The sequence below is a fragment of the Dromiciops gliroides genome, chromosome 2, assembly GCF_019393635.1.
Source record: "Dromiciops gliroides isolate mDroGli1 chromosome 2, mDroGli1.pri, whole genome shotgun sequence".
Taxonomy (NCBI): Eukaryota; Metazoa; Chordata; class Mammalia; order Microbiotheria; family Microbiotheriidae; genus Dromiciops; species Dromiciops gliroides.
This window is the reverse complement of record NC_057862.1, coordinates 419,643,213-419,656,061: the sequence shown is the minus strand read 5'-3', so window position 1 is coordinate 419,656,061 and position 12,849 is coordinate 419,643,213. Positions and strand designations below refer to the sequence as shown.

The following is a 12,849-nucleotide window of genomic DNA, read 5'->3' as shown; positions in this document are numbered from 1 at the left end:
ATACTGAGGAAAATAAAATGCTTTCAGAAATGGAGGTATAAGCTTTTAGCCAACTTGATCCTGGGACAGTAAACATTCTCTGACTAGCAGTTTGTTGGTAGATAATTACCAATATGACCATGTATCCCTATTCTGTTTCTAGAGTCAGGAAGACCTGAGTTCAGATCCAGTCTCAGACACTTACTAAGCCATGTGGCCCTGAGCAAGCCATTAAAAAAATGTTTGGCTCAGTTTACTCATCTGTAAAATACAAATGATAATAGTACTTATCTCCCAGGGTTGTTGTGAGAAACAAATGAGATTGAATGAGAAAACAATTGTAAAGCCCTCAGTATAGTGCCTAATGCATGGTAAGCATTATATAAACATTAGTTATTATTATAATAATTATTATTTGATACCTGGGTGATCTTGGTTAAGTCACCTAAATTTTCTGGATCACTGTTTACTCCTTTTTAAAATGATGTGGTTGAACTAGATGACTGCTTTAAAGTTTCTTAATCTCTGATCCTATATCAAGAACACAATGACATATCCATTGTTGGTTGCCCTTCCTGAATGGGAAGCAGAACACACACACACACACACACACACACATCTGCCACATTCTCAAAATTTGAATTGGCTATTAAAATATTTAGAATTATATAGATATTTAAATACAGTTGTTTACCATTGGGATGAAATGACAAGCTCCTGTGTAATTGAAAATGTCTTGAAAACTAGGATTGTTTTTTATTTGTTTTTATATCCTGTAGGAAAATGAAACAAAACAAAAGAAAAAAATGAAATGTCATCTCACATCATATTAGCACATCTCTTTTTTCTTATGTTGAAAAAACACACACATGCATGTACCCTACCCATGAAATGTAACTAATAACCCAGACTATCACAGTTACACAAAATCTTTCTATTTCAGAAGTCTCCTTCATCCCCAACACTCCCTCAGTCTTTGTATTCAATTTCTCATGACAGCATTGTGGAGGCCAATTTAAAGATCTGACAGCAGCAATCTCCATTGCTGTCTTTGGCTGTGCCTGCTTCCTCCCACCTTACAGTTTGGCTATACTATACTTATAATTTTACTGTTGGGCTCTACTAGACTTACACTTTTACTTTTTGCTAACATCCTCCAGAATGACACTGATTCATTCATCAACACTTTTTTTTTTTACCTTTGATCATTTAACCAGTTAGTATTTTACCTAATTTTGCTTTTATTTCTCCATCTTCCTTTTGAGGACATCATGAAAAACTTCATCAGATTTGTTGTTGAAATCCACATTTCTCTCATTAAAAAGCAATCCTTTAAAAAACAAAAGTAATGAGGTTAATGCGGTATGAGTTGCTCTAAATTAACCCATGCAAACTGGTAGTGATCATTGCTTCCCTTTCTGAATGCTCAGAAACAATCCATTTAATAATAATCTTGGTAGTTGTGCCCTATTATTAAGATACTGCACCAACGTTCAACTTCCTTAATTGCCAATTCTCCTTTTCCTTGGCTCTCTGATCTCCCCTTGCCCAATTCCTTTTTGCCTGGTGTTCTGGTTCTTGTTGCCACTCCAAACCATGGTATTTTCCCCAGACCCCCCAGTTTTTCTGTCATTATTGACTTCTATTTTCATCTAGACCCACTGTTCCACTTTTGTGCCTATCTTATGTCTGGACTTCATTGCTCTTAAGATTTCCTGGCCTTGGTTCTTTTTCTTATATTCATGCCTTCTCTTATCACTGTCATTCTTACTTCTGACATTCTAAAAATATAGGCATTACTCAGACATATCTGTGTAGGAATTTTATACATATGTACCCACACATAAAAAATGCCAGTAGACTGAGTACTTTCATTTTACTCCTTTATTCTTTTCTCAAACATAAAATGATAGGCATGATATGTATACTACAACATCTGAGTGTTGAAGGTCTTTTGAAAACTCAAGTAGATCAAAGTTGGGTCCAGATGGGAAAGTCCCCTTAGCTTATTCCTCAAGACATAAAGGAATGGAGTGAAGGGGTGGGGAGGGAGGTTGGGGGGTCTGGGACAAGCACTGAATACTACTAAGGAAAGCCAAATGAGTTTTCAGAAATTTAAATCTGTATTCTCATTGTACTCATATGAGAGTACATCTGCATCTCTGTAAGAAAGATCAGAGGAATAGAAAGTAGAGGAGAGGCAGCAAGATGTGGAGGAGAGAGTGATGGACTTGTCAAAAGAACTGCATTCAAATCCCATCTCAGATATCCACTAACTCTTTGTCACTGAACCTCTTAAAGCCTCAGTTTCCTTATCTGTACAATGGAGAAATGACAATAATTACACTATCTATTTCATGGAGTTGTTCCAAGGAAAGCACATTTCTTAGGTTTCTAGATGATTCCCAGGTCTGATCAGGTCCGAAATATTACTTGTAAATTGTCCCTGAGTGTATGCTGCTGTGGTCATTTTCTTTTAACCAGAGAGCTACATCCCTCGCACGGAGGTGGGAGTTTCTGAAGTAGCTAAAGCCTTTACAAAAGTAGAAAGCAGTTGGGAGAACTGAGTGAAGAGGGCCAATGAAGCAGACCTGCTTAGGGAAGGAAACCCCTAACCCCAAACTCAGCATACTTCAGGAGATTCAGAGGAGGTTGCTGGTAAGCATGATGTAACTGAAAGAATACTACACTAAAAACAAGATGGAAACTTCAGTTCTGCCACTAACTGTTGATGTGATTGTAAGTCCCTTAACCTCTTCATCTCTCTTTCTCTCTCTTTGGCAGGGCAATGAGGGTTAAGTGACTTGCCCAGGGTCAGACAGCTAGTAAGTGTCAAGTGTCTGAGGCCTGATTTGAACTCAGGTCCTCCTGAATCCAGGGCCAGTGCTTTATCTGCTGCTCCACCTAGTTGCCCCTACCTCTTCATCTCTTAGCGACCACATCTGTAAAATAGGGACAGAACCTATTTCACAGGGCTTTTGGTAGGTACAATACATTAGATGCAAAAACACTTTGAGAAATACAAAAAGTATAAGGAAAGCTGGATTTGGAGTCAAAGTTCTGGGTTTGAATTCTGATTTTGAAATTTTAGTTTTGGGATTTTGGGTAAATCACTTCCTCTCCAAAGGCTTTAATTTACTTCCTTGTAAATGAAGGGGTTAGACTAGATGATCTCTAAGGTTCCTTCCAGCTTTGTCTATAATCCTATCAAGGTGATAAGAAAGTTTGAAGCATTATTGTTATTGTTTTTGCCTGTGTAGCTCTGTCTGGGACAAAGACAAAGTAGCCTAGGCCTTGGTCCAACAGACTTAAGGGAAAATAAAGCATGCGAGGTAGAGAAGAGAAGAAATTGAGGCATGGAGAGGTTGCAGACATCCTAAAATGATTTAATCATGTGTCTTTAATGCAACACTGAGGAGCAATAGAGATGGGAAGGACACTTATCTTCTGGCAACAATTCAGGCTCTTCTTAGAGGAATTGCCTGTTATTCCTAGTTTCTGTGTCTGGGAATGCCCTGTCGTTGTATCTTAAGAAATCCCAACAATTATAATTATCTCAATTTTTACTTCTCTCTTTCCTTCCTTTCCTTCTTTCCTCCGTCTCCCTTCCTTCCCTTCCTCCTTCTCTGCTTCCCTTCCTTTTCTTTTCTTTCCTCTCTTCATTTTCTTTCCTCTACTTTCCCAGAGTTAGGAAAATGGTGATGGGAAATGCTTTCTTGCCTATCCCAACTCATTAACCTTCTAAAGTTTGCTGATGTCTGCAAGCCTTTACTCCTAATCCCTTACATTCTTGTTTATACCTCCAGACTTTGACCTCTATGCCTCCCATCCTTATGAGAGTAAGATGTGAAAACACAAATGGTAGAAATGGAGAGATCATTCTTTGTATAGAAAATCTATAATGCCTTCCCCCAGCTTCAGTCCTTTATGTACCTGATAAGGTCATCTGGTTAAGTCATTGCAGTGTAGCCTTGGATTTGACCTGTGTCTAACACTTCAGGAGAGCCCAGGCTGGGTCTGTGTTCTCACTTAAGAGGAACTCTGGCTTGTATTACAATGACTTTTTTAGCTGTTTCTGGAGACCATAGGGATGGGAAATTCTCTAGGGTGCCTCTTCCTTGAGAGTCGTATGTAAAATCACAGAACTGTCTCCTGTCAGGAGAATGAGATGAGATTCCTGAAGACTCTCTCTCCTCATGATTGGAGGAAAGTTTGAGCCACAGCTTCCACATTCTGAGCAGATGGCTGGGCAGATAATTAGAGCTCAGGGGACTGGTATTATCATACTGTGTTTGCGCCCAGGAGAGACTGAAAAAGCATGCCAGTTTGCCCATCCCCTTCTATCTTTTCCATATTTCTGGCTAGGCATGGGCATGTCTGCCCTGTATCTCATAAATAATATTGGATAGGAAAAGCCATCAATTGTCCTGGTAAAAGTCAGCCAATGGGCAACAGTATGAATGTAACCACTTGGGTACATTGCATGGAGACTATTGCTTATAGAACATGCTTTTGGGATTACAAGATGGCCAAAAGTCACACAAAATTATTTTTTCTGTTGCCTTTGGAGGGAGGGCAAAACCCATCTCCATTAGCTCCTTTATTTACTTTCATTTATACTGAGAATGTCAATTGATAGGATTCTGATCAAAAGGCCTCCAAACCTTACCTTATCCCTACAGAGTATGGGGCAAATTCCATAGACCCAGAGAAACCCTGTTCTTTGTGACATGATCTCGAACTGCTCAGTATTCTCAGAGGAAGAGGCAATGATTGGTAATGGGGAAAAAACATAAACAAATAAACCATCTCACAAATAATATTTGGGAAGAGTTACTCTCTCCCTCAGTGTCTTCAAAAACATTTCCCAAGAAATTCTGATTTCCATGAAACTAGAAGTGCAATAGCGAATACCATTTTTTTTTCTTCTTCTGTGGCAGAGGCACTAGAGGAAAGAAGTCCTTCTTCACCAGTGACATTCTCTCATTCCCTTCAGGAGCATGGGAGTAAATGAGGGGAGTTTATGATTACAACAGGGACATAAGTATTAGGGGCCTTAGAAGTCTGGGGTCTGCCGGGAGCCTGTTGATTCTGCTTTAATCATTGGAGTTGTATTTTTCCCAGAAGGCAATTCAAGGCACAGTGTTCCCTATTGTGTCTGTTGAGGTTATCTGGAAGCAGTGGATTAGAGAAGTCCTCTTTATAAGAAAGTTCTATATCATGAACAAATATCCTCCAAATTCCATGGTACTGAGTTCTGTATTTTTAAATAAAAGCTTTGGTGTTAGATATATATTTTTTCCTATATGTGAGTCAAGAAGTAACAATTAGAACTAAACATGGAACAACTGGTTGGGTTAAGATTAGAATGATATGGCTGGTGTATGATAAATCTGTATGTTATCAATTTTTTAAAAAAACTTTTATTCAGAGTATATCTTGCAAAATGCCAGGCTGGATGAATCAAAAGCAGGAATTAAGGTTACTTGTAGAAAATCAACAATCTCAGATGTGCAGATGATACCACTCTGATGGCAGAAAGTGAAGAGAAATTAAGAAGCCTCCTAATGAGGGTGAAAGAGGAGAATATAAAAGTTGGCTTGAAGCTTATAAAAACTCCAATATCTTGGCAACTGTCAGATTTTATATTCTTGGGCTTAGAGATCACTGCAGATAGTGACTTCAGCCATGAAATTAAAAGACTCTTGTCCCTTGGAAGGAAAGCTATGTCAAATCTGGACAGCATACTAAAAACAGGCATCACCTTGCCAACCATGGTCCATATAGTCAAAACTATGTTTTTTCCAATACTAATGTATGACTGTGAGAGTTGGACTATAAGAAAAGGAGAGCACCATAAAATCGACACTTTTGAATTGTGGTGCTGGAGAAGACTTTTGGGAGTCCCTTGGACAGCAAGGAGATCAAGTCAGTAAAAACTTAAAGAAATCCATTTAGGCTAATCATTGAAATGTCAAATACCGGGGGCCAACTAGGTGGCACAGTGGATAAATCACTGGCCCTGGATTCAGGAGAACCTGAGTTCAAATTCAGCCTCAGACACTTGACACTAGCTGTGTGACCCTGGGCAAGTCACTTAACTCTTATTGCCCTGACCACCTTCCCCCCCACCCCCCCCAAAAAAGAAAAAAGAAAATAAAGTCAAATACTGAAGCTGAAGCTTAAATACTTTAGCCATATAATGATGTTGGGAAAGATAGAAGGAAAAAGGAAAAGGGGATGGCAGAGGATGAGATGGATAGATAGTGTCATGAAGCAATGAACATAAAATTGCTCAGACTTCAAGGGGTAGTGGAGGATAGAAGGGCCTGGCATGCTATGATCCATGGGGTCACAAAGAATCTGACAACTGAAAAACTGAACAACAAAAACAACAATACTTTGTTTTCTAATGGCATGCAGAAAACTCTAGGTTCCTGAAGACTATGGAAACAAGCATTAGCTCTGGAAGGTTCTCATGGCAGATGGATTACACATGTATAGCCAGCAGAAGACAGTGTCTACTTTCTAAGGACCAGCCTATCCAAGTATAGAAAAGCTCATCACCAGCAATCTGGATACTTTTTGATGAATTCTTTGGCAATCCATGAAACAAAAAAAAGTAGACAATGATCTTCATCCTATGTGACCTCCTCCTTCAGTGACTGTTGTTGAGTAAAAAAAGGGGGGCTGGAGGATGGTAAGAATCACACATTCTTCAGATTACTTATAAAGATGAACTGAGGTGTTTGTCTAAATGTGAATTCCTTATGAATGACTGATGATGAGACATATTACTAGAGCAACTGAATCACATCAATTGACATTCAGTCAACAAGGTAGTCAACAAGCATTTATTAAACACTTACTATATACCAAGCACTGTGCTACCAATAAAAGCAGAAGACAAAAGAAAAATGACTCAAGTTATCCTTAGAGAGGTGAATAAAAGAGTTGGTTTTAACTTGCCTCCAAAGACAGCAGGAAATATCATTTCAATTGGACTTTTAGTAATTTTGTAGTAGAGTATACATGATAAGTATTTTTTGTTTGCTTATTTTTGTGGGTGGGGCAATGTGGGTTAAGTGACTTGCCCAGGGTCACATAGCTAGTAAGTGTCAAGTGTCTGAGGCTGGATTTTAACTCAGGTCCTCCTGAATCCAGGACCAGTGCTTTATCCACTGCACCACCTAGCTGCCCCACTACATGATAAGTATTGCAAAGTGACCACCAGCTAAATAATTGTAGCTTCTGTGCCAATACCTGGTGCAGAGGATGAAGACAAAGAAGAATTATATGAACTCAGTAAAATCCTCTAAATTTAATCAATTTATGCTTTAATACTTAGTGATTTCAATGCAGAGGTAGACATAGAGGAAAGCAGTGAAAAATATGTTTGAAAATATGGGTCAGGAATAAGAAAAAAAATTTAAAAAGAAAAACACAAAGAGGAAAAATCAGCAAAACATCAATATATTGAAAATAATCTGACAGTGTATGCTAAGTTCCACAATTGGGGACATCCCCCTGCCTCTGTAAAGGAGTGAAGGAAGATATCTTCTTATATCTCTTCTTTAAAATCAAGCTCTCTATAATTTTGTAACAATTGTTTTCAATGATTTTGTGGTTGTTTTTTACATTTACATTGTAGTAGTAATGCATGTTGTTTTCTTGTCTCTTATTCACTTTGCACCAGTTCGTGTAGTCTTTTCACAATTTATATCCATCTGTATTTATCATATTTGTCATTTTTATAGCATAATAATATTCCATTATATTCATGCACCACAATGTGTTGAGCCATTCCCCATCTGATGAGCACCTAACTTGTTTCCAGTTTTCCCAGGTCTTAGCACAAAGCCTGGCACATAGCCTACTATTAAATGCTTATTTACTTGTTTGCTTCCACACACACAAAAAGTTTTGCTACAAATATTTTGGTGTACATAGGGACTTGATTTTTTTCAAAACCCAGGGTTTATGCACAACAGTAAAATCTTTGGGCTATAGGGTTTGGGCATTTTAGCCACTTTGTTTATATAATTCCAAATTGTTGTACAGATTCACAGTTTTACCAACAGTGCCCTAGTATGCCTATCTTCCTCACGTCCTCCAACATTGAATTCCCATCTTTTGTCCTCTTTGCCAGTTTGCTGGATGAGAGATAAAACTTTAGGGTTGTTTTGATTTGCATTTGTCTTATTGTTTGAAGCATTCTTTCATATGGTTGTGAATAGTTTGTATTTCTTATTTTAATACAGCTTGCTCATATCCTTGACCATATAACTATTGGGAGTATCTTTTGGTCTTTTTTTTTTTCATTTAGTTTATCTATGTATCTTGTATTCCAATACAAAGATTTTCCCTCCATTTAACTATTTCCTTTTCCCTAGATAGTTATTTTGTTTATAGAGAAGCTTTTACATTTCTTCTGATAAAAAGCTATTTTTTGTAATTGTCCCTATTTCTTGTTCAATTAAGAACATGTACTACCCATAGCTGTTAAAGGTATATGATGTGCTTCTCATCTAATTTGCTTATTGTCAGAACTTTAACATTTAAGTTGTGCATCCATTTTGAATTCATTTTTGAATATGGTATAAGGCATTAATACCAAAAACTTTCTTTGGAAACTTCAAGTTCATTCTTAAGCATCCCAAATATGTCTAGTCCTTGTCACTCAGTTGACTGAGTCTTGGTCCTTTTCGTGCATTTTCCACAGATGTTTCTCAAAAAATGACTGGGATACAATGGTAGAAGCCAGTCTGCCATACAACATAACATAGCAGGAAATTCTTCATTTCCAATGTTCAACATTATTATTATTTTATAGTCCTTTGAATTAAGGTGGAATGACCCATAAATAACCTCTCTGTTTTAGTTTAGGTCACCATTTTTTCTAGTCACCCAGGTTTTCAACCTTATAATCATCCTTACTTTCTCCTCTCACTCTTAACATCTTGCCATTTTTATCTCTCCACAACAGTTCTCACACCTATGTTCTTCTCTCTTCCCACTCAGACACTACCTTAGTTCAGGCCTTTTGCCTAAATGATTGCCATGGCCTCCTAATTTCCCAACTGCATTATTACTCCAATCCCTCCTCCACACAACTGCTCTGAGGAATGGACCCTTTTTGTGCTGTCACCTCTCCCCCACCCTATTATATTTCTCTAGATTCATGTTGTCTTCTGTAATAGAATCAAAACTTCTTGAGAGTAGCCTTTGTTTCATTTTTTGTCTTTGTACTCTCAGCACCTCAAAGTGTCTCTGATACATAGTAGGTGCTTATTAAATATTTATCAGTTGATTAATCACAATGTCAACTCAATATAGATTTCTGACTAGATGGATGGCTAAAGGAAAAAAATAAACAGGATCCAAGGGTTGGAACACAAGGTCTAGAGAAATTCTACAATAACTTAAATCATTTGTCATGGAAGAAAAGAAACCGAGGAAAGATTTGAATGAAGGCTATAGGTTAGGAAGGAACTTATTGATCTAAGGTTGTTGATTTACTTTTCTCCATCCACATTGAATACAGATCTATATTTAGAAAGAGGTTCTCTTTTCTTTTTTCACTACTAATTGAGAGACAGAGAAGTCATGTGGTGTAGTGTTATAGAGTGCCAGCTGTTGAATCAGTAACAATGATAATATTTTTTGGACTGAACTGATAATTTCATCGCTATGGGGATATTTGGATTAAAAAGTCTCTCTACTAATGAAAATTAGTACCTGTCATGCAATTTATAATTTTAAAGAATTTCCTGAGGCACTAAGAGGTCAAGTAACTTGCCCAGGGTCACACAGCCAGTATGCATTAAAGGCAAAACTTGAACTCGGTTTTCCCTTTCTACAAGGCCAGCTCTCCAACACCTATGTCACTTTGCCACTAAACAATAATAGTTTAACCTCACATATAGAAAGCTCTTTAAGGTTTGAAAAGTGCCTTACAGGAAGAAATGGGTTCATGTCCTATCTGACATACTTCAGCTATGTAACCATGGGTTCATGAGCAAGTTACTCCTATCAGTATTCCAAGCAACCCTTTCAGACTTTAAGTTACAGGAGAGTTGCTGATCTACCGTGGTGGAAGGAATTTTTATACTGGAGAGTCTCCTACTATGATGAAATCACAGTCCAAGAGCAAATATGTGTATGTATGTGTGTATATATATTTATGCACATCACCAGCAGCTGCTGTAGTGAACAGGTAATACTTTTATCAGTCACTCTTCATATTCTTCCCAAAGACAATGAAATTATCAAGGTACACCAACATTTTCAAGTAGTTTGAGTTCCCACCTATTTTTTTATTAGTCACTATAAAGTGAGAATTGCTTTTGAGATGCCTTGGGGCATATATTGAAACTAGCAAAATCCACTGAGCAGATGAAAACTGTTTTCTTCTGTCATAGAAATCTGGTAGCAAAAGTTCAACACTGAGAAACATTGGCTTCCCAACAGACAGAGTTGAGCATGTGGAACTCTTGACGTGCTATACTGATGAACCACTTTGAATCCTTTGTTCAAAGTTTGGTAGCCTGCACACAGTCATATCTTTCCTTTCTTCATCCATATGTCTATTCTAGGTGCTGTGTATATAGGCTGTTGGATTATGTGAAGATACCATTGACCAGAAATGTCTTGAGATAGCTTCTGTGGTCTTCCATCACAGATAAATAGATATTTCCAGATTTTTCCTGGAACAGTAGGAACTCTGAATTGCATTATGTGAACTTTCCCTTATGCACACTTCACATCCTATATATGCAATTAAAACATGCTTTCTCTCTTTCTGAGTGTTGAACTCAATCAATTCTGCCATTATTCTAGTACTGTGAAATCACCAAAGTTAAATTTATTGGGATCCACTTCAGAGGTTAGGAGATCGATATGCCATGATGTTTACTGGTATTGCTTGCTTTTCTCCTTTAGGCTTCTGTACAGTCTATATTGATGTTCAGTCTTAGGTATATGGTCTCAGCATGTCACTTTCAGTATCCTCCTAGTATCTTTGATGGATTAAGATTGGTTCCAGTCAATATTAATACTCCAGATAAAGTTGTTGGATCTGAACACATCAGAGCAATCCATCTTCCTGTTGACACTACCTCTTTAGGGAATTTCAAGTTTGCTCTAATGTATCCTAGATACGGGCAGTCCTTGTCACTCAGATAACAGTAGAATCCTGCAAATCAAAGTGATTTTCCCCATGTTCTCCAAACTCTCCAGTCCTTTAAGGAACAAAGTGAGGAATTATCCCTATAACTGAATATCATAGTTTGCAAAAACTTGTTGCCCTGAGGAAAGTCCTATAAAGTGCTGCCTTCACTTCATTATTCCTTAGGCTATAGATGATGGGATTCAACATGGGGGTCACTACTGTGTAGGATAGTGAAAGCACTTTCTTGCTTTCAGGAGAGTTATTGGACTTGGGCCGAAAATAGAGAAGGCTGAGAGATCCATAGAATAGGGAGACTACAACAAGATGGGAAGAGCAGGTAGAGAAGGCTTTGCGCTTCCCCTCTGTCGAGGGCATCCTGAGGATGGCAGCAACAATACGGGCATAAGAGCTCAGTATAAAGAGGCAGGGTGTCATGACAAACACAGTGGTCCCTATGATAGCATAGACCTCAAACAACGTTGTGTCCCCACAGACCAGACTTAGTACAGGTGGGCTGTCACAGAAAAAGTGGTTAACCTTATTGGAATGACAGAATGAGAAGCTGAAGAGCCATGTGGCCTGTACAGTGGCTACAGGAAGACCTGATAGCCATGAAGCAGCAGCCAGATGGACACAGGCCCTGTGACTCATGATGACTGGGTAGCGCAGGGGATCACAAATGGCCACATAGCGGTCATATGCCATTGTGGTCAGGAGGCAGCACTCTGAAACCCCAAAGAAGAAGAAGAAATACATCTGAGTGGCACAGCTGAGAAAAGAAATGGTTGTATCATGCGCTAATAGGGTCCCCAGCATCTTGGGTACAATGACCATATTAAAGCCAATCTCTAACACAGAAAGGTTCCTGAGGAAGAAGTACATGGGACTGTGCAAGGCTGAGTCAGCAGTAGTGACCACTATGATGAGGGTGTTGCCCAGCAAGGTGACAATTTGAATGGTCAGAAAGAGTACAAAAAGCAGGAGTTGAAGCTCAGGTTGCAGGGCAGAGAAGCTTAGGAGGACAAACTCATCCACTGTTGTCCAATTCTCCTCAGCCATCAGCACAGAGACTGTTCCCAAGCTGCAATTAGACAGGTTTTCACTGGAGAAGCCAGAGTCTAGTTTCCCACTTGAGAATTCTCTGCTGTACCCCAGGGAGGAGATAGAAGGACAGAAGATCTTGGTTAGAGGAAGAAGGTCCCTGGAATGGCAAAAGACTGAAGACACAAGCCCCAAAGCTTTAGATTGAGCTCTGAGATGGGGCTGGGTCAGTCTTTGCAACAGTGTAGGACATACATCATAAACACACAAACATGAAATTTTCTCTTTTGGGCTTATCACCACCAGGATTTATTTTCTTTTGGGATCATTAAGGAAAATAGAAATCAGTGTTATGAAGTAGAAGAAATGTTGAACTTGGAAGAAAGAGGCCTGGGTTTGACTCCTGAATACTTGCTAATCTTTTGATCATGGGTAAAGTCATGTGACCTCACTGAATCTCAGATTCTTCATCTGTAAAATGATGTTAATATTTGTATTATCTCCCTCAGGGAATTGTTGGGGTCTGGCTATCTCAACCCTAAAAGCTTTATGTAAATGTGAGTTATTCTAAAGCCTAGCTTCTTAAACTGTGGGGTTGCATAACTGAAGGTGGGGGTTGTGAAAAATTTGGCAACAATAAAGGTTATGTATAGCTATTT

At 38.5% G+C, this 12,849-nt stretch overlaps 1 protein-coding gene across 1 annotated transcript; it reads right to left on the bottom strand.

Moving 5' to 3' along the window:
- Positions 1-11,260: 11,260 nt before the first annotated feature.
- On the bottom strand, positions 11,261-12,208 carry LOC122743423 (olfactory receptor 10A5-like). Its single transcript, XM_043988371.1, has one exon. It carries the CDS (start codon positions 12,206-12,208, stop codon positions 11,261-11,263), a length of 948 nt encoding a protein of 315 aa, XP_043844306.1.
- Positions 12,209-12,849: the final 641 nt, after the last annotated feature.